General features: G+C 41.0%; 1 protein-coding gene across 4 annotated transcripts in view; it reads left to right on the forward strand.

Moving 5' to 3' along the window:
- APP (amyloid beta precursor protein) overlaps window positions 1-21,917 on the forward strand; it is a 338,242-nt gene that overhangs the window by 219,284 nt on the left and 97,041 nt on the right. For all 4 annotated transcript variants that reach the window (XM_033941038.1, XM_033941037.1, XM_033941035.1 and 1 more), the window contains exon 6: window positions 1,718-1,920. In XM_033941038.1, coding sequence (XP_033796929.1) covers window positions 1,718-1,920 — 203 coding nt within the window. The remainder of the gene's footprint in view (window positions 1-1,717; window positions 1,921-21,917) is intronic.

Here is a 21,917-nt window from a genome sequence, read left to right on the forward strand (position 1 = left end):
TATGGACAATTCCCACTGTATTTTATGAATGCTGTGTCAAATGCAGAGCCCCTTGTAAAATACGTGCAAAGGATGTGCAGGGCTGAACATCAATATCGTACCATGTCCAATTAGAGCAGAGATTTTTAAAACCTGCATATGAAGGAATAAAAATTTGCATCTTTACCCCAAATGTGCATGGAAACAGCTTTTTAAAATCATTGCTCCCTATATCCATTTGCTCGGCAATCCGCTTTCTCCCCATACCGAAATCACCCCCTCCCCCCCCCCAGCAACCATAGTCCTTTTCCTGATTATACCCTTTAACATCCAATTAACCTCTTAACAATCCCTGACATATAATCTCCCAAATTGCCTCCCTGATATCTGATCTCCCCTCAAGACACCCTCTGACATCCCCTCATTATAGATATTAGAAATCCATACTGCTATTATAGACAGTCCTGAAATACATGTGTTTGCAAGTCCTGGGATCAAAATGGCACCTGAGACCCAAGAGGTGACAGGTGCAATTTTGAACCTGAGACTCACAAGAGCAGGAGTGAGTGGGGATTGCTTCTGTTCCGACTTGACTATCAAGGACCCTGGTTAGAGCTGAGGAAGATATCTTGGTTGATATGCTTATTTATTTGATATTTTCACTGTAATATTTTTGGCCTTGTAATATACAACTACTGTTGTTATGCACTTTGTACGTTATGGGATTCAATGGAATAGAAATTCCAGATTAGATTAGTTTCGATCACATTAGTGGGTATGGATTTCAGTGAGTGGATGTAGTAGAGATATGGATGTTAGGGGAGGGCTGTAATGGGTGGGTATTGGGAGGGGGAATTTGTTGTTGGGGTGATCAGGTGGGCAGTTAGCTTCAGCCTTTATACCTTCTCCTTCAAGCAGGCAGCTATTTCTGGCTCTGCCATAGGCCTGATGGTTAGAATTTTTTTAATATCAAAATGAATACCCTTGGTAAACTGGGAAGTTTATGTCAATATTTTAGGTAGGCCTTAACAGTTATACTTCATTCCCTATCCACACCCCCTCATAATATGGACATAGTATGACTCACTACATGCAAATAAAGTCTTTCTAAAATCTCTATTTGCACGTGTAGAAGCTGTTATTTAAACATGGGAATGCTTCTAAGATAAAGACCATAGGGCTACTGAAAGTTCTTATATACTGCTTTAGTACTATCTGGAGATTGTCGAGGCAGAGTGAGGAGGGAGCATGAGTATTCTACTTAACTAAATGGATATCTGGCATTATTCAACTGTTATCCTTATAATTAAGCAGTTTAATTCAGGTCAGTAAAAATGTTTCCTAAATTAAACTGTCTGACTATAAAGATAAGCAGCTGAATATCACTGTATTTGTATATGTCAGAGGTCATATGTATATTCGGTGCAACTAAGTATACATGATTGGTTTACAGACTACAGCTATGGTTAAAAATAAATTTAAAAAACCCAAAAAATTCTGACTTAGGATTTAAATATTGACTCCTTGAAGTTTATTTCATTTGGCAAATCAAGGTTTATGTATTCTTCAGAAGTATTTAATTTTGCAATTTGTAACTTGCTTTTTTAATGAACAGAGGGACTTCAGGAGATATTTCCTAAGGCAGCTGTTCGGGGAATGTAAGAAATCCAATCAAGGCAGCTTGTAATTTAGTTGACCTTTACCGTGTGAGTTCACTGGACTCTGTTCCTTGTTTTAGCGATGATAAAGTGGTGGAAGAACATCCAGAGGAAGATGAAGAAGAGGAGGACACTGCCGCTGCTGCTGAAGATGATGAGGAAGACGAGGGTGATGACATAGAGACAGATGTGGAAGAACAGTATGAGGAAGCCACAGAAAGGACCACCAGCATTGCCACTACAACCACCACAACCACAGATTCTGTGGAAGAAGTCGTAAAAGGTAATCTCATTTCTGCTTGGTTTAGAAACATAGAAACATGATGGCAGATATAGGCCAAATGGCCCATCCAGTCTGCCCATCCGCAGCATCCGAATCACAGTCTGCCCATCTGCAGCATCCACTTTCTCCTCCTAAGAGATCCCACGTGCCTGTCACACTCTTTCTTAAATTCAGACACAGTCTTTGTCTCTACCACCTTTACTGGGAGACTATTCCACGCACCTACCACCCTTTCTGTAAAAAAGCATTTCCTTAGATTACTCCTGAGCCTATCACCTCTTTTCATCCTATGCCTTCTCATTCTGGAGCTTCCTTTCAAATGAAGGAGACTCGACTCGTGTGCATTTAAACATCTCTATCGTATCTCCCCTCTTCCACCTTTCCTTCAAAGTATACATATTGAGATTTTTATGTCTGTCCCCATACACCTTATGACGAAGACCTCTGACCATTTTAGCAGCCTTCCTTTGGACCAACTCCATCCTGTTTATATCTTTTTGAAGGTGCGTTCTCCAGAATTATACGTAATATTCTAAATGAGGTCTCACCAGAGTTTTACACAGAGGCATCAATACTTCCTTTTTCCTACTGGCCATAACTCTTCCCTATGCACCCTAGCATCCTTCTAACTTTCATCGTCACCTTTTCAACCTGTTTGGCCACCTTAAGATCATCTTATACTATTACACTGAAGTCCTGCTCCTCTTTTATGCACAAAAGTTCTCCACTCCATAAACTTTACCGCTCCTTCAGGTTTTTGCAAACCAAACGCATGACCTTGCATTTCTTAGCATTAATTCTTAGCTGCCAAAATTTAGACCATTCATCAAGCTTCGCTAGGTCCTTCCTCATTTTGTTTAAACCATCAGGGATGTCTACTCTATTACAGATTTTGGTATCGTCCTCAAAGAGGCAAATCTTACATGATAGCCCTTCTGCAAAATCACTTACAAAAATGTTTAAAAGAACAGGCCCAAGAACTGAAAATTGAGGTACTCCACTGGTATCCCTTTCCTCAGAGTGATCTCCATTGCCTTCTACTCAACCAGTTCCTGACCCAGTCTGTCACTTTGGGGCCCATCCTGAGGGCACTCATTTTATTTATTAGATGCCTGTGTGGAACATTGTCAAAGGCTTTGCAGAAACCTAAATACACCACCTCTAGTGCACTCCCTCTATCCAATTCTCTGGTCACCCTGTCAAAGAAATTGATCAGTCTTGTCTGTCAAGACCGGCCTCTAGTGAATCCATGTTGCTTCAGGTCTTATAATGCATCACTATTCTCTGTTTTAAAAGTGTTTCCATTAATTTTCTTACCACAGAAGTCAGACTTACCTACCTGTACTTCTCTACTTTTTCCTTACTTTCACTTATGTGGAGAGGTACCACATACACCCTTCTTCATTCCTCCTGTACCACTCCGGACTCTAGAGAAGCATTGAAAAGGTTAGCCAGCAGAGCTGCAAGAACTTCCCTATGTTCCTTTAGTACCCTCGGATGTACACCATCTGGCCCCATCGCTTTGTCCACTATTAGTCTAACTTGCTCCTCACAAACACAGTCCTCTGAAAATTGATCAGGGTCTACCACATCTCCATTCCTATTTGTGTTTGTCTTCTGCATCCTGCTCCCAACGCTTCAGCTGTGAACACAGAACTGAAATATTTGTTAAGCAATTCAGCCTTACCTTTATCAGCTTCTACATATTTCTCCCCTTCACCTTATGAGTCTCACAATGCCACTTTTGCAATTTTTTCTATTACTAATGTATCTTTTTTAAAAAATTCTTTATTCATTTTATAACTTACATCAAGTGCACAGTAAATATCAAACAATTATAATACAACATCACTTGAAAAGTCTTCAATATCATACACCAATAAGATTTAACCCCCACCCCCTCCCAAATTCATATATAACTAATATATGCCTTCTCAAAATAATATCTTATGACCTTCATATATATATTCTTAATGGAAAACCAAGAACCCCCCCCCCATCCCAAATCCACATGTGTATTAAAATTGGGAAAAGTGTAACTTATTCATTACTATAATTTAATAATGGTCCCCACACATCCTTAAATTTCTTATAATAACTAATGTATCTACTAATACTAATGTATCTAAAATATTCTTGTCCCCACATTTTACTGTCGGCTATTTTTTCTTCCATTTTCATCTTTGCTTTCCTGAATACTCTACCAGCCTCTCTTAACTTTTCCAGATATTTTTGCCTGCCTTCCTCTTTCTGCAATCTTTTGTAGTTTATGAAAGCTGACTTCTTTTCCCTTACCTTCTCAGCTACTACTTTTGAGAACCAAAGTGGCCTTCTTTTCCTCTTGCTACGTGCATGATAGTGTGTGTGCGTGTGATGATAGCGTGCATGTCTGTCTGGATTTACACGCATATGTTCCTTCATCTGAATTCTAAAGTGTAGCTGTTGTATGAGGATGTGCACCATTGTATGTAAGGGAACTATGTAACATTAATGCAAAAATTCCATACAGTACCCTTCATCAGATTAAACATTTGAAGACTTTGTCATGGACTTTGGTGCATAGAGAGATAAGATTCATACTGTAGTGATAACAGTGTTGTGATATATTTCCTAAGAATATTGAACAGCAGAGATGATCTCATAGTTTCATTGACCCATGGATAAGAAAACCCGTTTCAACTCAGATTCAAAATCTAATAAAACTGAATGGCAAGTGTAGTTCATCTATGATGATCCAGTTAAGACAAAGTATCTCTGCATTCAAAGCAACATTGCATTCAGATCTAGCTGGTCGTGAGTTAGGCACAACACCTTCCAGTATCTCTTGCTCTTGATACTAAGGGGCTCATAATCAAAGCTTAAACATGTCTGAAAACCCTCCGAAGTCAGCACTTGGTTGACCTAAAAGACAGGTCGTAGACGTGCCAATAATCAAACTGGTTTTCTGGACGTGTCGTGGGACTTTTTAGGCCTCATATCCCGCTGTGCGCCCAGAACTAAAAGAGGCCTATCTAGAGGAGTGGTTATGGCAGTATGTGGGCGGGATGGGGGCTGATCTAGACTTAGTCATCCTGCAGAGATAATCAAATATTTTACCAGACATTTTGGACTTTAAACGTTGTGAGTTAGACGATGTAAAACTTAAACGTTGTGAGTTAGACGATATAAAAAGTGCCAAAAAGGTATCCAAAGTGACCAGATAATGACTGAAGAGACAAAGTAAAGACCCGCACACAGTCCCCCAGTGTTCACTGAACCCCTCAGACATCCACAAAAATCTGAATAAAAAAGTACATACCTGTCTCCAGAACATGAGCACCTGGTATAGGAAAGCCTAGTAGAGCTGCACACAAGTGTCTTAAATAGTCTGTGGGGTGAGCTATGAACCATAGAGAGGAGGATCCAGGCCCATAAGCCACTCTAACCACTACATTTATGATAGAACATGTGTGCCCACCAAAACCCCCCAAAACCTACTGCCATATAGGTGCCACCTGCAGCCATAAGAGCTATTGTGGTTGTAGACAGGTGGGTATAGTGAGTTGGGGAGGGGGCTCACCATAACCTATAATGGAGTTCGGGTGAGATGTTTTTGTGGCACCCTTTTTGTGACGTTCACAGCAATGCCTTCTAAGGTATCCCACTGCTCTGTTGTCATATCTGGGTGGCCAGTCCATTACAAGATTGGCCCCTCCGATGTCCAAATGGTCTTGTTCTGGCTGTTTGGGACTTGGACAAATTTTGATTGACAATGTGGTATAAAGATGGACATTCTGGCGGTCTGGCCGAACAATTGCCTGGACGTCCAGATAGGCTATTTTAAAATGGCACAGCCTACAAAATGCTTAATATGATTCAGTGTTAAAATCCACTCTGTTAACCTAATTGAGAAAACTTGGGCCAGCATACTGACTCTTAATTATGTATTTATGTATTTATTTAGATTTATATCCTATCCTCCCAGAAGAGCTCAGAACGGGTTACAAGTTTACATACATAATAAAACATAACAGGATATAGTAATGTAGAGTATGATAGTACATTTTGGATCATGACATGCTAGGACAGCACATAGGGGAGCATGATAGTATTCAAAAGACATGGCAATACTTAATAGGATATGACAGGACAAGACCTCATACAGTGGTTGTGTTAACTACCATATGGAGTCTAGCGTTCAGTTCCTGGGTCACTTCTATCCCTCAGGCTGGCTGTCGAGCCATCATTCATCACAATGGGAGGGAGGGAGTCTACACCATTATTCAACTAGGAGTAGAATTAGGGTCCAAACTAGTCATTTTCTGGAAAGATTCATGGCTTGTGACTCCTGACCAAGGACAGTCACTATGGATGAGTGGACTGAATTAGCATAAGTGATGTAAAAATAATAGAAACCTACTGTTCATTGCAGATAAAGGCTCTTGACTCTATCTTCAGTCAAGACTGGTTGATTTCAAATTATAAGTCAAGAAGGATAGGAAGAAACTGGGGTCATAAAAGACAAGAAGACAATTTGTAGCGTCTGTGATTTGTTGAGATGGTTGTTTTGGAAGGAAGCTGTGAGCAGCAGAATCCTCCTTGTGCTTAGAGTACTTGAATGAATGGGAAATTATTTTGCTCCCTCAACTACCAACAGGGGAAAGAAATCAGTGATGATGGCCTAAAACTTTTATTGGGCTCTGAGCCTTGCAAAACTTGTAATACCTGCTCGTGTCCGGTCCCAGACTTCTGGTGGCCCATAACAGCTGAGCAGTCAGGCAAGCTTGCACAAACTGCCTTATATTCCTTTACTGGGTCCCTTACTTCCCAGACAACACAGCCCATCCTTGAGACAATAGCATTCTATATATGTACAGGAAACATTTGGATACAGGCTGACATGAAACTTCATGTAACAACTTAAAACTCCTTGGCCTGCCACTCTCTGGGCTAGAGAATGACACGGGGACAAATTTGTCCCCATCCCTGCGAGTTTTATTGCTACCCCTGTCCCAGCCCCTGCCCCATTCCTGTAAGCTCTGCCTTAATCGAACAAGCCTCAAACACTTATGACTTTAAAGTGTTTTAGGCTTGGGCAGATAATGATGGGGCAGGGACAGGAAAAGAACTCACCGGGACAGGATGGGAAAATGAGTTCCTGTGGAGACGAGGAAAAATTTGTCCTCGTGTCATTCTCTACTCTGAGCCAAGCCTCAGTCCACAGGCTCTATAAGTTTCTGGCAAGAATACATCCACCTGGAGTGATAGGTGTAATTTTAAAAGGTCCTCCAATCGTCCCCCGCTTCTCTCAGTCTTCTGCCTTTCTAGTAGATTTCTGTTCCTTGCAGGCTGCAACCAAATGACCAAGAAAGCAGCAAATTTCAGCAGACAAGAATCAGCAAATGAGGGCATGGATATGCATAGACAGTCCAGAGCAGTATGGTATGCAGCAGTAGTTGTTCTAAAATCATCCAGTGTGACCACGTTATGACCTCTGCTTGCATCAGAGGTACAGTGGGTTTTGAAATCCTAATACTGTGCATTCTTTGCTGTACCGAAGAAGAAAATCTCACAATAAAACAGAATTCAGAAAGGTGCTGCTTCTAAAGCAAGCTGAAGGGCAAAGCTTGTGGTAAATGAGGCAGGGCTCTAATAAAGCACCAAAGCTTTTCATGGGCAAAATGTAGTAATCTTCCTTCAAGCTGTGATTAAACTGCCCCGCGAGTAGAGCCACAAATGAACCAAGAAGAATGTATTAGAAGTAACCCTGCCTTAATTACTACAATATTAATAATAATAATTTATTTCTTATATACCGCTATACCATGAAGTTCGAAGCGGTTTACAATAAAGATACATTTGACAGTACATGGGATAGAAACGGTTTACAATAAAGATACGTTTAGTCAGTACATGGGATGCAAGTGGTTTACATCTTTTGGCTTGCTTTAGAAGCACCATCTTTACTAATGATCCATCTAGCCCAGTTTACTGCTTCCATCAGTGACCAATCCAGGTTACGAGTACCTGTCAGAATCCCAAATAGTAGCAACATTCTATACTACCGATCCCAGGTCAAGCAATGGCTTCCCATGTGTCTGTCTCAATAGCAGACTATGGACTTTTTCTCTAGGAACTTGTCCAAACTTTTTTTTTAAAAAAAAAACCAAATACACTTCTCCCTCCATATCCGTGGTTTCCGTATCTGCGGATTCGCTTATTCACGATTTTTTGGCTGCTGACTCCACTCCAAAAAAATGACATCATGATTAAAGTTCCTACCGAGAAACAGCGCATCATCTCCTCCGCCAGCTGCTCTCGCCTCTCACAGCACAGACCTGAAGAAGACAGCGTAGGAAATGCAAGTGCCGAGCACTTTGAAAACAGACGCGTCCTTCACCCAGGCCCCTGCCCCCTCTCATTGTGACACGGAGCGGAAGCAGAGCCTGCACGAAGCCCAGCCAGCCCAACCAGCGAGATCGAAAGAGAGAGAGCTGCTCACATATTCGGTATCCGGCACACTCCCAGGTACTTTCAGCTCTAGTTATTCGCAGTTTCAACTGCAAAAGCGCTGGCAGTTACAAAAAACAGCGAATAACATATAAAAAGTTATTTGTGGCCAAGGTCCACCCGTATCCCCCGCGAATACGGAGGGAGAAGTGTATGCTAACTGCTGTTACCATATCCATTGGCAATCAGTTCTAGAGGTTAACTGTTCTTTAAGTGCAAAAATATATCCTTCAATTTGTTTTAAAAGTATTCCCATGTAATTTCATTGAGCGTCCTCTAGCCTCTGTACTTTTTGAAAGAGTAAAAATTCAATTCACTTTTACCTGTTCTACACCACTCAGGATTTTGTAAACCTCAATCATATCTCCCTTCAGCTGCTGCTTTTCCAAACTGAAGAGCCTTAACTTCTTTAGCTTTACCTCATCTGGGAAAGGGATTGGGACTTGTATGCCGCCATTTTGTAGTTTTACAACCACACTCAAAGCAGTTTACATACAGGTACTTCAACCATTTTCCCTATCTGTCCCAGTAGGCTCACAATCTATCTAGTGTACCTGGGGCAGTGGAAGATTAAGGCCCAATTTCTGTAACCAGTGCCTAAAGCTAGGCACCTATTTCGGAGGCGCCCAACTAGATAGGCGCCTATCTAAATTGAACAGCAAGCTCAATTAAGCTTTTTAATCAGCACTGATTGAAACCTAGGCGCCTATCAAGAAAGCACGATTCTGTATCATGGCGCCTATAAAAATTTAGGCGGCCTTCAAAAAAATAGGCGCTATGCATGTTAGGCGTGGGCGTGGCTAGGTGTTAGACGCCTTCTTACAAAATCACTGCTCTTAAGCGTGCTTAAGCAGTCACACGGGCGCCTAACTTTTAGTTGTGCCTAGAGCTGGCCTATTTAATGGGCGCCTCTAAAATAGGTGCCGCTCAGTGTGATTCACTAAACACCACCCAATTTTACTTGAATCACGCTGAACAGTGCCTATGTAGGTGTCTAACTTTTGGTCGCTTCTTATAGAATTTTCCCTTAAGTGACTTGCCCAGGGTCACAAGGAGCAGCACAGAGTTTGAACTCAAAATCTCAGAGAGCTGAAGCTGTAGCTCTGACCACTACACCACACTCTCCTCCGTTCCCTTCCTCATTTTGGTCACACTTTTTTGAACCTTTTCTAATCCTGCTATTTCTTTTTTGAACTCCTTGTCACTCTGGGCAAGTCACTTAAACACTTCATTGCCCCAGGTACTAAATAAGCCCCTGTCTAAAAAATATGTAAACCGCTTTGATTGTATAAACCATAAAGAAAATGTAGTAAACAAGACCTTTCCTCTTTAGATACTTTGAACAGAACTGAATGCAATACTCAAGATGAGGTCATATCATGTAGCGATATAGAGGCCTTATCATGTTCTTGGTCTTATTTACCATCTCTTTCCCAATAATTCCTAGCATCCTGTTTGCTTTTATAGTCGCCACCACACACTGGGCAGATGATTTCAGCATACTGTCTACAATGACAGCTAGATCTTTTTCTTGGGTGCTGACTCCTAAGGTGGATCTTAGCATCAGGTAACTATGATTTGGATTATTCTTCCCAATATGCATCACTTTGCATTTTTTCATGTTAAATTTCATCTGTCATTCAGATGCCCAGTCTTCCAGTTTCCTAATATCTTCCTGCAATTTTTCACAGCCTACACTAGGAAGTATTTCTTCACCAAAAGGGTGGTTGATCGATGGAATGATCTTTCACTTCAGATAGTAGAGGCCAACAATGTGCTCAATTTTAAGAATAAATGGGATAAACATGTGGGTTCACTTCGAGGAAGTGCTTAGGAGGGTGGGTTATTCGAGTGGGTAGACTTGTTGGGCCGACGGCCCTTTTCTGCCATCATACTCTATGTTTCTATGTTACATGTGTTTTAACATGTGCTATCTGAATTTTAATCACATCACTTGTCATTCTGTTGTCTGAATTCTGTTTTATTGTGAGACTTTCTTCTTCAGTACAGCAAAGAATGTACTACATTTTCAAAATCTGTTGTACCCTGATGCAGGTGGAGGCCTAAACATAGTCTTGTTTGGTGATTATAGATCTACAATAAACTTTGTTACATGTCATACTGCTCCGGACAGCTCCGGGCTAGCTCTTCACTTGCTTATTTATTAAATTTCCTATACCATTCTCCCAGAGGAGCTCAGAATGGCTTACATGGATTTATTCAGATATTAAAGCATTTTTCCCTGTCTGTCCTGGAGAGCTCACAATCTATCTAATATATCTGAGGCAATGGGGGACCAAGTGACCTGCCCAGGGTCACAAGGAGCAGCGTGAGTTTGAATCCTCAACCTCAGGGTGCTGAGGCTGTAGCTTCAACCCCTGTGCCACACTCTCATACATAGTATAGTAGAAGATAGCATGACAAACATTGTCTGACAGAGATGACAAAACATAGTTTTGTCTGACAGAGATGACAAAACATAGTTAACTGCTTCCCTAACTGCATATATACTGAAACTGCACTATATCCTATCTGTACAGCATCCCAAATTGTATATCCACTGGAATAGCCCAATCCTTCTTGCCGTATCCCATTCCCCAAACTATACTACACCATTCTTCTTGTAACTCCTCTGGAAATGTTCTTCTTCTTGTAACTCTTCTGGAAAAGTCCAGAAGTCTCTTTGTAATCATCCTGGAAATGTTCAGATGTCTCTTTTGTAATCCGCCCAGAACTGCAAGGTTGAGGCGGAATAGAAATCAGTAATGTAATGTAATGTAAATCATGGTAAAACATAATATGACAAAACATGGTATGATGAGACATAGCATGGCAAAAATAGTACAGCAAAATATAGTGTGGTTAGCACAGTATGGTGAAACCTAGCATGGCAAACATAATATCACAAAGCATATGACACAGCATGACAAAACATAGTATGGAAGAAATGGAGGAAAAGTCCATAGTCTGTTATTGAGAAAGACATGGGGGAAGCCACTGCTTGCCCTGGATTGGTAGCATGGAATATTGCTACTCCTTGGGTTTTGGCCAGGTACTAGTGACCTGTATTGGCCACCGTGAGAACGGGCTACTGGGCTTGAAGGACCATTGGTCTGACCCAGTAAGGCTATTCTAATGTTCTTATGTTATGAAGTGGCAAACATGGCATGAGAGATCATAGCATGGCAGGCATAGGACAAGAATGTTCTCAGTGATGGCTCCAAGATGGTGGAACTCCCCTCCGAAGGAATTAAAACTAGAAAATGACACCGGAAAGTTCAAGAAAGGGATAAAAACCATCCTCTTCACAGACTAACTAATAAAGCAACATAGAGGAGATAGCTAGCTAGTCCCCATTAGGAACACAACATAGAACACAATACAAGTATTATGCATACAAATAAATAGGATTTAGTATGAATATAGTATACGATACTAGTATTATATTTGAATATACATAGGATAATTGGCTATGGTACGTGTACATATACATAGGATGATTGATTATGGTATGAATGTGTCTGTATTGAAAACCATCTCAGAAAATAAAGTCTCTGTATTGTAACACCATTACAGAAGCTCATGTAATTGACTCCCCAGTCATTAGTAGAAGCTTTCAATAAACATAGTATGGAAAACATAATATGGCAAATATGATGTATAGTATAATGTAGTATAGTATAATAGGACAAAAATGGTGAACAATATGACAGAGTGTGGAAGAGCATTAAATGAGAAAACATGGCATGATTTAGGATGAAGCACATATCATTTGAGACTTGAGACAGTGGAGGGTCAGGATACTTTGTCAGAATGTTCGTGGAATTTGAATTGGTGTACTCTCATAGAGGGTCGGGGAAAAGGTGAGTTTTTATTGCCTTCCTAAAGTTCAGTAGGCCTTCTAATGATCTTATGTGGGTAGGTAGTTTGTTCCAGAGGCATGGTACGTGGTGCAAGTAAGATCTTTTGGGGGCATTTTCAAGGCAGAGGATGTGTCCCGAGGGCATGTGTAATTGCTTTTCTTCTTGCGAGTGAAGCGGTTGATTCGGGGCATAGGGTGGAAGTTTGGAGGCCATATAGGCCGGTACCATGCCATGGTACAGTTTGTAGGCCATTACTAGGCCTTTGAATATACATTGTTTGTTGATCAGCAGTCAGTGGGCAGAGCACAATGCCAGGGTGATCGGGTCTTGTATGTGGAGATTTTTCAGGAGGCGGATGGTGGCATTTTGCACATGTTACAGACCATGGAGGTTTTTTGAAGTGAGCTTATTTAGGAGTGCGTTGCAGTAGTCCATACGGGCGAGGATGAAGGCATAGAGTAGATGAGAGAAGTCCGGTTCCAAGAAGTATTGTCTGATTTTCCATAGCTGCCAGAGGTAGTAGAACGAGGCAGATATTACTTGGGAGATATGGTCAGAGAGCAAGCATTTATGCTGGCAGCAACTTGACAGGTTGCTGACTTCCATTTTCCTGCTTTTTCAAAAGACTTTCTGATGAAATCATGCCCGACTTTGCTATTTCTGACCGTAGTGCCTATCCCCTAAACTAAATCACTTCTGATCTCACTTTGTTTCCTTTATGTGATGCCCTCTGACCAGATGAGCTAACCACCTTATTACTAGTTTGCTCCAAACTGGAAGGAGTCCCAACTCTATAATAAGAGTGCTACACCCCCCCCCCCCCAATCCTCTCCTTTAAAATCACATTCCTTTTATACAGGAACATTTTCAAAGTGAGTAATGAAGGCATGCAATATACACTATGCAGAGTTAAGTCAAAGATCCTTCAAGCTCAGCATGCTTTCTCCCAAAGGAAACTAATCTGCGTCACTAGGAAGTACAAAGCAGACTCCAAAGAATAGATCTATTTCCTATAACTCCCTTCCAGGGGAGAGTAGTAGCATGCCAAGGTCTACTTAGCTAATAATTGTTCATGGATTTTACCTCTAGGATGCCTTGATTATCCTGATTGTTTAAGTGAAAATATACTTCCTATAATTTGCCCAGTACTAGGAAGAGGTGTTTTACCTGTATAGATTGGCTGTCTGAAAATTGTTCTTTCTCATTGCAACTAAAAGCACTTTTAGAAAAATTGTGTGTGTGTGTGGGGGGGGGGGTAATATTCAGCCCACAGCAGTCAGTGGGTTTTAAGCTTCTGACAGCCATGGGCTGAATTAAGCCTAGATATTCAATGCTGGGCTATGTCTGGTCTCTGGCTCTGAATATCCAGGTAAATACAGACACCGAGAAGTTAACAGGACACTGGCCAATATTCATAGAAATATGATTGAAGATAAAGACCAAATGGCTCCACTAGCTCTTCCCCCTAAGATGTTCCAAGTGCCTGTCCCACACTTTCTTAAATTCAGACACAGTCTTTGTCTCCACCACCTCTTCCTGAAGACTATTTCAGGCATCTACCACCCTTTCTATAAAAAAAGTATTTCCTTAGTTTACTCCTGAGCCTGTCACCTCTTTACCTTATTCTATGCCCTCTCACTCTGGAGTTTCCTTTCAATTGAAAGAGACTCATCTCATGCATATTTATGCCACATAGGTATTTAAATGTCTCTCAAGAATCCAAATCGCAATAACATAAAATACTAGCTGATGCCCCGGCGTTGCACGGGTATTTAATTATAGCAATAACACTGTAAATGGATTCAAATAAAGATACTTTATAGTGGTGAATGAAATTATTTTTTTACAGCTTTATAAAAAGTACAATATTCAAATTATAATGTGAAATATTTGACAAAATGAATACAATACAACTAACACAAAACTTGATTATAAACAACATTTTTAGTTTCACCTCCAGGAGCAAGAACATATAAATTCTTGGGTGAAGAGACCCCCAGAACATATCACCCCAGTTAGTGAGGGATCTGCATACCAAGTTTCGTTCAAATCGGTCAAGCCGTTTTTGAATTACTGTGAGAATGGCAGCGTTTTACTTTTTTTCCAATGACATGAATGGGTGAAATCTGATGTTCTGTTTGTAGCTCCGCCCACGTGTGCAGGTGGGCCGCGAGACCCCCAGAACATATCACCCCAGGTAGTTGGAATTACTGTGAGAATGGCAGCTTTTTACATTTTTTTCCATTGACATGAATGGGTGAAATCTGATTTTCTGTTTGTAGCTCCGCCCACGTGTGCAGGTGGGCCGCGAGACCCCCAGAACATATCACCCCAGGTAGTGAGGGATCTGCAAACCAAGTTTCGGTCAAATCGGTCAAGCCGTTTTTGAATTACTGTGAGAATGGCAGCTCTTTACATTTTTTCCATTGACATGAATGGGTGAAATCAGATTTTCTGTTTGTAGCTCCGCCCACGTGTGCAGGTGGGCCGCGAGAACCCCAGAACATATCACCCCAGGTAGTGAGGGATCTGCATACCAATTTGAGTTCAAATCGGTCCCACAGCTTTTTACATTTTTTCCATTGACTTGAATGGGTGAAATCTGATTTTCTGTTTGTAGCTCCGCCCACGTGTGCAGGTGGGCCGCGAGAACCCCAGAACATATCACCCCAGGTAGTGAGGGATCTGCATACCAATTTGAGTTCAAATCGGTCCCACAGCTTTTTACATTTTTTCCATTGACTTGAATGGGTGAAATCTGATTTTCTGTTTGTAGCTCCGCCCACGTGTGCAGGTGGGCCGCGAGACCCCCAGAACATATCATCCCAGGTAGTGAGGGATCTGCATACCAAGTTTCGTTCAAATCGGGCAAGCCGTTTTTGCGTGATCGCGGCACATACACACACACACACACATACAGACATACATACCTCCGATTTTATATATATAGATAAATACATTTTGAAACGTGTGGAGTTTTTTGCCTATGATACAGAGCAGGACTGGCTTAAGAACTCATTGGGTTGGCGTCTGTACATTGTTGATAAGTTGAGGCTTTTTCTCCACCTATTATAAATGTACTTTCATGGGGTATCTCCACCACTAGGCTAATAACAATTTTTTGCTGATTGTATTTAAATGTCTCTATCATATCTCCCCTCTCCCACCTTTCCTCCAAAGTATACTTATTGAAATCTTTGAATCTGGCCCCCATATGCCTGATGACGAAGATCACTGCCCATTTTAGTAGCTTCCTCTGGACTGACTCCATCCTGTCTATAATTTTGAAGATGCAGGCTCCAGAATATTCTAAACAAAGTCTCACGAGAGTTTTATACAGGGAAATCAATACCTCATTTATTCTACTGGCCATCCCTCTCCTTATGTACCCTAGCATCCTTCTAGCTTTAGCCATTGCCTTTTCAACCTGTTTGACCACCTTAATATCATCATATACTATCACACCCAAGTCTCGCTCCTCTTACATGCACAAAAGTTCTTCATCTCCTAAACCTAAACGCATGACCTTGCATTTCTCAGCATTAAATCTTAGTTGCCAAATTTCAGACTGGTGTACGGTCAATTTATCTACTTACTTAACCAGTTATTGGACTGAATATCACTGGGTCATTCCATGTCAAGTGGTCCAGAGCTCCCCACTCAGCCACCTCATAAACTGATGAAATTTTTGTAGGCGATATGTCAGGACCTCTAATGAAGATAACCAAAGTTTTGATACATGATCTCAACTAGGTCCATAACTTAACATAACTTTATTCTTCTATACCACCATAACCAAATGATTTCTAGGCGGTTTACACCAAAGAAGACTGGACAATCAGCAAAATACAAGATGGTAAACTTTGGTTTAAAATAACAGTTCATAATGATGCAACCACACTAGGAGCCCCTTTATTTGGGCCACTTTTATGTATCCGCACATGATGTTGATTGAGTACCCTCTTTGAAATTGGACTGCTTGACATGGAATTACCCCACTGCTTACTGGCTAAGTGCTGGCTCCATGCAGGTGCTGTCCTTGGACCAGTTAACTGGACAGTGCACTGACATTAAGAAGCAATATTAACAGTCTTTTTGCTGACATGACTTGATCTGATTTTCTTAACTGGTTACTGGACTAAATATTGTCGCTAACTGGTGTGCACAGGTACTACCTCTGGACCAGTTAACTGGACAGTGCCATTTGGTCTGAGGCAATAATCAATGGTATTACCTGCTTACCTAAGTGTCGCTGAATATTGGCAGGTGGACAGTTTGGTGTGGTTTTAACCAGGTAAGAACCTCTCCTGCCCGGTTAGACCCTTTTGAAATACTGGTCTCTTTTAGTTTACCTGCCTACATAAAATGTCAACGATTTAGCTAAGAAATACTTTCATTCCTGCTAAACAAGCAACCATATTGTAATTTTTACCGACCCTCAGTGGCACCACTCAGGACTCAAACTTTTCATTGTCTTGAGCTTTACGTGTCTGCTCGTCACTGGGTCTCATAATCTTTTTAGAGCTAAATATTTTTAGACTTTTTATTTATTTTATATAATTTATATGTATTTTTTATACTTAGCTTAAAACTGTGGCTAAGTCTGCTTGGCTTGCGATGTCAGCGTTTATAAGGGATGTCCAAGCCGACATGTTTCGCCGAGATAGCTTTTTCAAGGCTTCATCCCTGCAAGTATAACCGGCATAGCCATAAGTTAATAGCTTTTATAAGTAAATTTATTTACAAGTAGAAGAAGAGCTCTTCCTATAGATAGCTAGCTATCGCTCTACCAACATTCTAGCTTACTGCTTACCTCTTTACCACCGACTACCACTGTAACCGCCAATTCTTTACACCGGAAGCGGCAGCGTTTTTTCATTTAAATATCTAGGGCCATCTGATAAGCCCGAGGGTACGTAATGACGTAAACTCCGGCGTACAAGACAGCCCCGTACAGTTAATTATTAATTTCTTCTCTAACAGAATCCTCCAATTTAAAGGTGTTCTAAATGCATGGTTAGACTAGCGACATCCATTCCAGCTCATTATTAAGCCCGTAAGGGGATACTGTGTTTAAAACATAGATCCATCGCTGCTCTTTATAGTTTAACATCTCTTCCACATTTACCATTCCCTCCCTCCCTTCTGTTAGCTGATCAATTATTCTCCACTTCAACTGGTTTGGTTCATGTTGTTGACTAATGCAGTGTTCTACTATAGGGGCTTGTAACGTTCTAGTTTTAATTCTTGATTTATGCTCATTCAATCTTATATGAATAGCTCGAGACGTTCGCCCTACATAGACTAAGTTACAAGGACAGATCAATACATAAACCACTTTTTCAGTTTTACAATTTGTATATCCTGAGGCTACTATTCTTTTCTTTGTTTGAGGGTCTGTCCATGTTGTACCCTCAATGGTGTTCACACACCATTGACAACTGCCACATTTTCCGTGATTCCCTATTGCATTTTTATTTTTATTTTCTATGCCCCTCTTTTGTTGGTACAATGTTTGACCAATGGTTTTTCCTCTTCTAAAGGAGAACATAGGAATCTCGGTAAAAATTTCATGAAGTTGTAAAACTGGCCAGTGATGTTTTATTTGACTTATCAGTTCTTTCCCTGCTTCAGAGTAAGGTAATACACATATAAGTTTATCTATTTCCTCAACCTCAGTTTTTTCCTGCAATAAAAGTTCTCTATTCGCATATTTAGCTCGCATATATGCATAGCGGATAGATTTCTCTGGATACCCGCGAGTTTGGAATCTCTCTCGCAGTTCATTAGCCGCTCTCTTAAATTCTTTAATGTCTGAGGAAACTCTTCTTACTCTAAGGAATTGACTAACCGGGAGATTGAATTTCAGATGATAGGGGTGGTAACTAGAAAAGTGGAGACCCAGTGACGAGCAGACACGTAAAGCTCAAGACAATGAAAAGTTTGAGTCCTGAGTGGTGCCACTGAGGGTCGGTAAAAATTACAATATGGTTGCTTGTTTAGCAGGAATGAAAGTATTTCTTAGCTAAATCTTTGTTATATGAAGTAAGCACCTAGATTTATACATAGTGCTTTGGGTTTGATACATAAAATGTCAAAGCATGGTTCAATAAAGTAGTAAGCAAATTTATAAAATTAGCTAAACAAGTAAAATATTAACAAATTACAGTATAGCATGACTTGATTAATTAAAATATTACCTATTTGAAATTGCATATATCTCAATAGCATACTAGATAGACTTATTTTGAGCTTTGGTGCTGGAGAAGGAATTTATGCATGCTGTGCACTGCCAGAAGAACTAACAAATAGATTCTGGAAGAGATCAAACCAGCTATGTCACTCAAATGCCAAGTGATGAAGCAATGACTGTCTTATTTTGGTCATACCGTCAAACGAGAGAGATAACTGGAGAAGGATATCGTGTTTGAGAAGATCGAAGGAACCAGGCAAAGAGGGGGACCTGCAATCAGATGGCTGGACACATTGAAAACAACCATAGGGTTGACGGTGGACCTTACTGGACTAGCACAAAACCTATTTCTTTTCAGATCTGTAATTTATCAAGTTGTTTGGACTCGAACACGAGTCGATGGCACCTAACAACAATAACATACTGTCGGTCTGCTGAAATAGCCATCTCTAGTATGCACATTGGACAGAAACAAAACATTTCTACATATGTAGAAGGTACATAAATTTTAAAATAAATAGATGCATTTTCATATCTTCATGTGTACTTTCAAGCAAAACTCTCTGAACAGAAAGCCGGTATAACTGACCATACACGCTTGGACCTGTGACAAGGCTCAATATTCCTACTTTCCACTTAGAAAATTGATGCAAAGCCTGCAGGGAGAACATGTGTGTGAATTTTGACCCAATGCAGACATTTCAGAATTGTCCACATAATAATCTTCCTGTTGCTTATTTTGTCTCATTTTGTCTGTGTCCGCAGACTGCTTGAAGGCATGCTGAGTGTTGGTTCCGTCACATCTCTGGATGGGAAAATTCAATTTTTAAACTAAAATTTTGGAAAAGAAAATGAGCAAAGCAGTTGTGTAAAATTAATGGGCCCAATATTCAGCAACACTTACTTGGGTCATAACCAGATTTTCAGCATCATTTTTCTGGATAGCGTTGCTGAAAATCTGGTCAGACCACCTCAATGCTAAAAAGACAGTCTAGGGCAGGGGTGTCAAAGTCCCTCTTTGAGAGCTGCAATCCAGTCGGGTTTTCAGGATTTCCCTAATGAATGTGCATGAGATCTATTTGCATGCACTGTTTTCATTGTATGTAATAGATCTCATTCATATTCATTGGGGAAATCCTAAAAACCCAACTGGATTGCGGCCCTCGAGGAGGGACTTTGACACCCTTGGTCTACGGACAGAGCCAGAAGTAACCTGCTTAGTTACCTCCGCAGCGTCCTAGTCTTGGTTCTCTGCCATGCCGCTGCCTCAATACTATGCCGTGGTGTGCGGCTCTCTACTGCGGCGCACAGACGTTCTCTGCCACGGCGAGTGGGCCAGGAGGCAGAAAGTCGGGTGGATGTCGGGCAGGCTGATGTCAGGTGGAGAGCGACACTGGTGATTCTCTCGGCGTTCCGGCCTCGGCTCTCTGCCGCTACTCTCTGCTCTCTGCCGTGGCTTTCTGCCGCTTCCCTGTTCTCGCGGTGCTCTGGCCTTGGCTCTCTTCCGCTTCCCACCGGATTCTTTGTAAGACTGAATTATACTGGAATAATCAGCACCGTTGTCTGGGTATGATCCAGAGCTGAAGATTCCAGTATAATAAAAGTGGCCAACCCAAAAAAAACACTTAGGGCTCGTTTTACGAAGGTGCGCTAGCGGGGTTAACACGTGTGACTTTTCATCACGCGTTAACCCCTGTGCTGGCCTAAAAACTACCACCTGCACAAGAGGAGGCAGTAGCAGCTAGCGTGGCCGGCGGTTTAGCGCGCGGTATTACGTGTATTAAACCGCCAGCGTGCCTTCGTAAAAGGAGCCCTTACTTCCACAGGCTAAAAATTAACCCGGATATATTAGGGCTAGATTTATTGAAAAGTGCTACTGCCTTATCAAATATTCATACATGCTTTTGACCTCAGGTTCCATTTTTTTACAGTGGGACCTAGTTACTAAATTTAGTCATTATTCCAACAAGGGATTTCAACTTTCAGATTTGACTACTAAAATCTCATATTCAGGCAGTGACTAGGGCCCTTAGTAGTTCTGAGAGATACATGTTATTCTACCTATCAGCCTAATAACATTACTGTGGAAAACATGTGTAACATAAGGAAGAAACACCTCCACCGTAGTCCAGATCCACATACACAGAGAATATAATACAAATGGCTTACAGTACTTGTGTTCAGCTTTTTCGCTCTGTTGGAGATATGGAAACAATTAAAAGCTGAGCCCATCATAATTCAACCTGGCTGACATTTAATTGCCTTCACAGGTTTTTTTCAATTCCACTGTGGAAACCTGTCGTGTTTTGGGTTTTTTTAAATTCACTGATAGATTTATAGAAAAGTCCAAAGAAATGAAGTGGGCTAGAGAAATCTAAAGCAGCTCTCCTTTGAATGTTTCAAAAGATGAAGCAAAGTTGCTCTATTTGCCTACTTGGATATGGGGGGGGAAAGGCCAGAAAGCAAGTAACAGGTGACAATAGGAGTAGAGCTGTCTCAGGCCGCTATTCAAACATGTAAGTTACAGGAGATAAAAGGAGTATTGCTCTCCCAGGCTAGTCACAGATGTATCAAGTTGTGGGTAATAATATGAGTAGATCTCTCCCAAACTAGTACTTTTTATCTTCTGTATCTTGATACATCTGTGACTAGCTTGGGAGAGTTATACTCCCATATCAGTACTATACAGCCATAATTCTGATGTAATTGTGGACCCCTAAATGTTACAAGGATGTATATAACTTCTAGCATTCTGTCTGTTATGAATGTAAGTTAGAGCTCTGCCCATGTGTATGTACTGTGAATTAGGGGTTCCATTACAGAATGGCACTTAGATGCCCTTCTGGTGCTTTCATGGGTAAGTACTGGGATTCTGTATCTATCTGTGCAAGGCAGCAAGGGGCACGTAAATTCAATTGCCATTTTAATGTGTTTTGCAATTCATGAATTGATAACACATGCTAATTCTCATGTTAAACATCTAATGTGGAAATTAGCATTTTATGAATGGAGTGGGGTAGAGAGTGTGCCTTAGAGATAAAGCAGAGCAGTTAACACATGGAACTAGTATAAGAAGCTTAGTGAGCTAAGCCTTTCCAGCCCTGATGATGACCTTCCCTCTGCTGCCACTTTTGCCGCTACTTCCCGGGACAAGCAGCATCAGTGTTAAAACGTGTGCAGATTGTGAAAAATTGCAGGCAGACCTTAGGAAACTGGAAGACTGGGCATCCAAATGGCAGATGAAATTTAATGTGGATAAATGCAAAGTGATTCACATTGGGAAGAATAACTCAAATCATAGTTAACAGATATTATTTGTATTGTAAACCGCTTAGATCTGTCATATGGTGAAGCGATATAACAAGTTCTAAAAAAACATAGACATATCAGGGTCCACCTTGAGGGTCAGCGCCTAATACAACGATCTGAGTGTCATTGTAGGCAATATAATG

The sequence above is a fragment of the Geotrypetes seraphini genome, chromosome 4, assembly GCF_902459505.1.
Source record: "Geotrypetes seraphini chromosome 4, aGeoSer1.1, whole genome shotgun sequence".
NCBI classification, from domain to species: domain Eukaryota; kingdom Metazoa; phylum Chordata; class Amphibia; order Gymnophiona; family Dermophiidae; genus Geotrypetes; species Geotrypetes seraphini.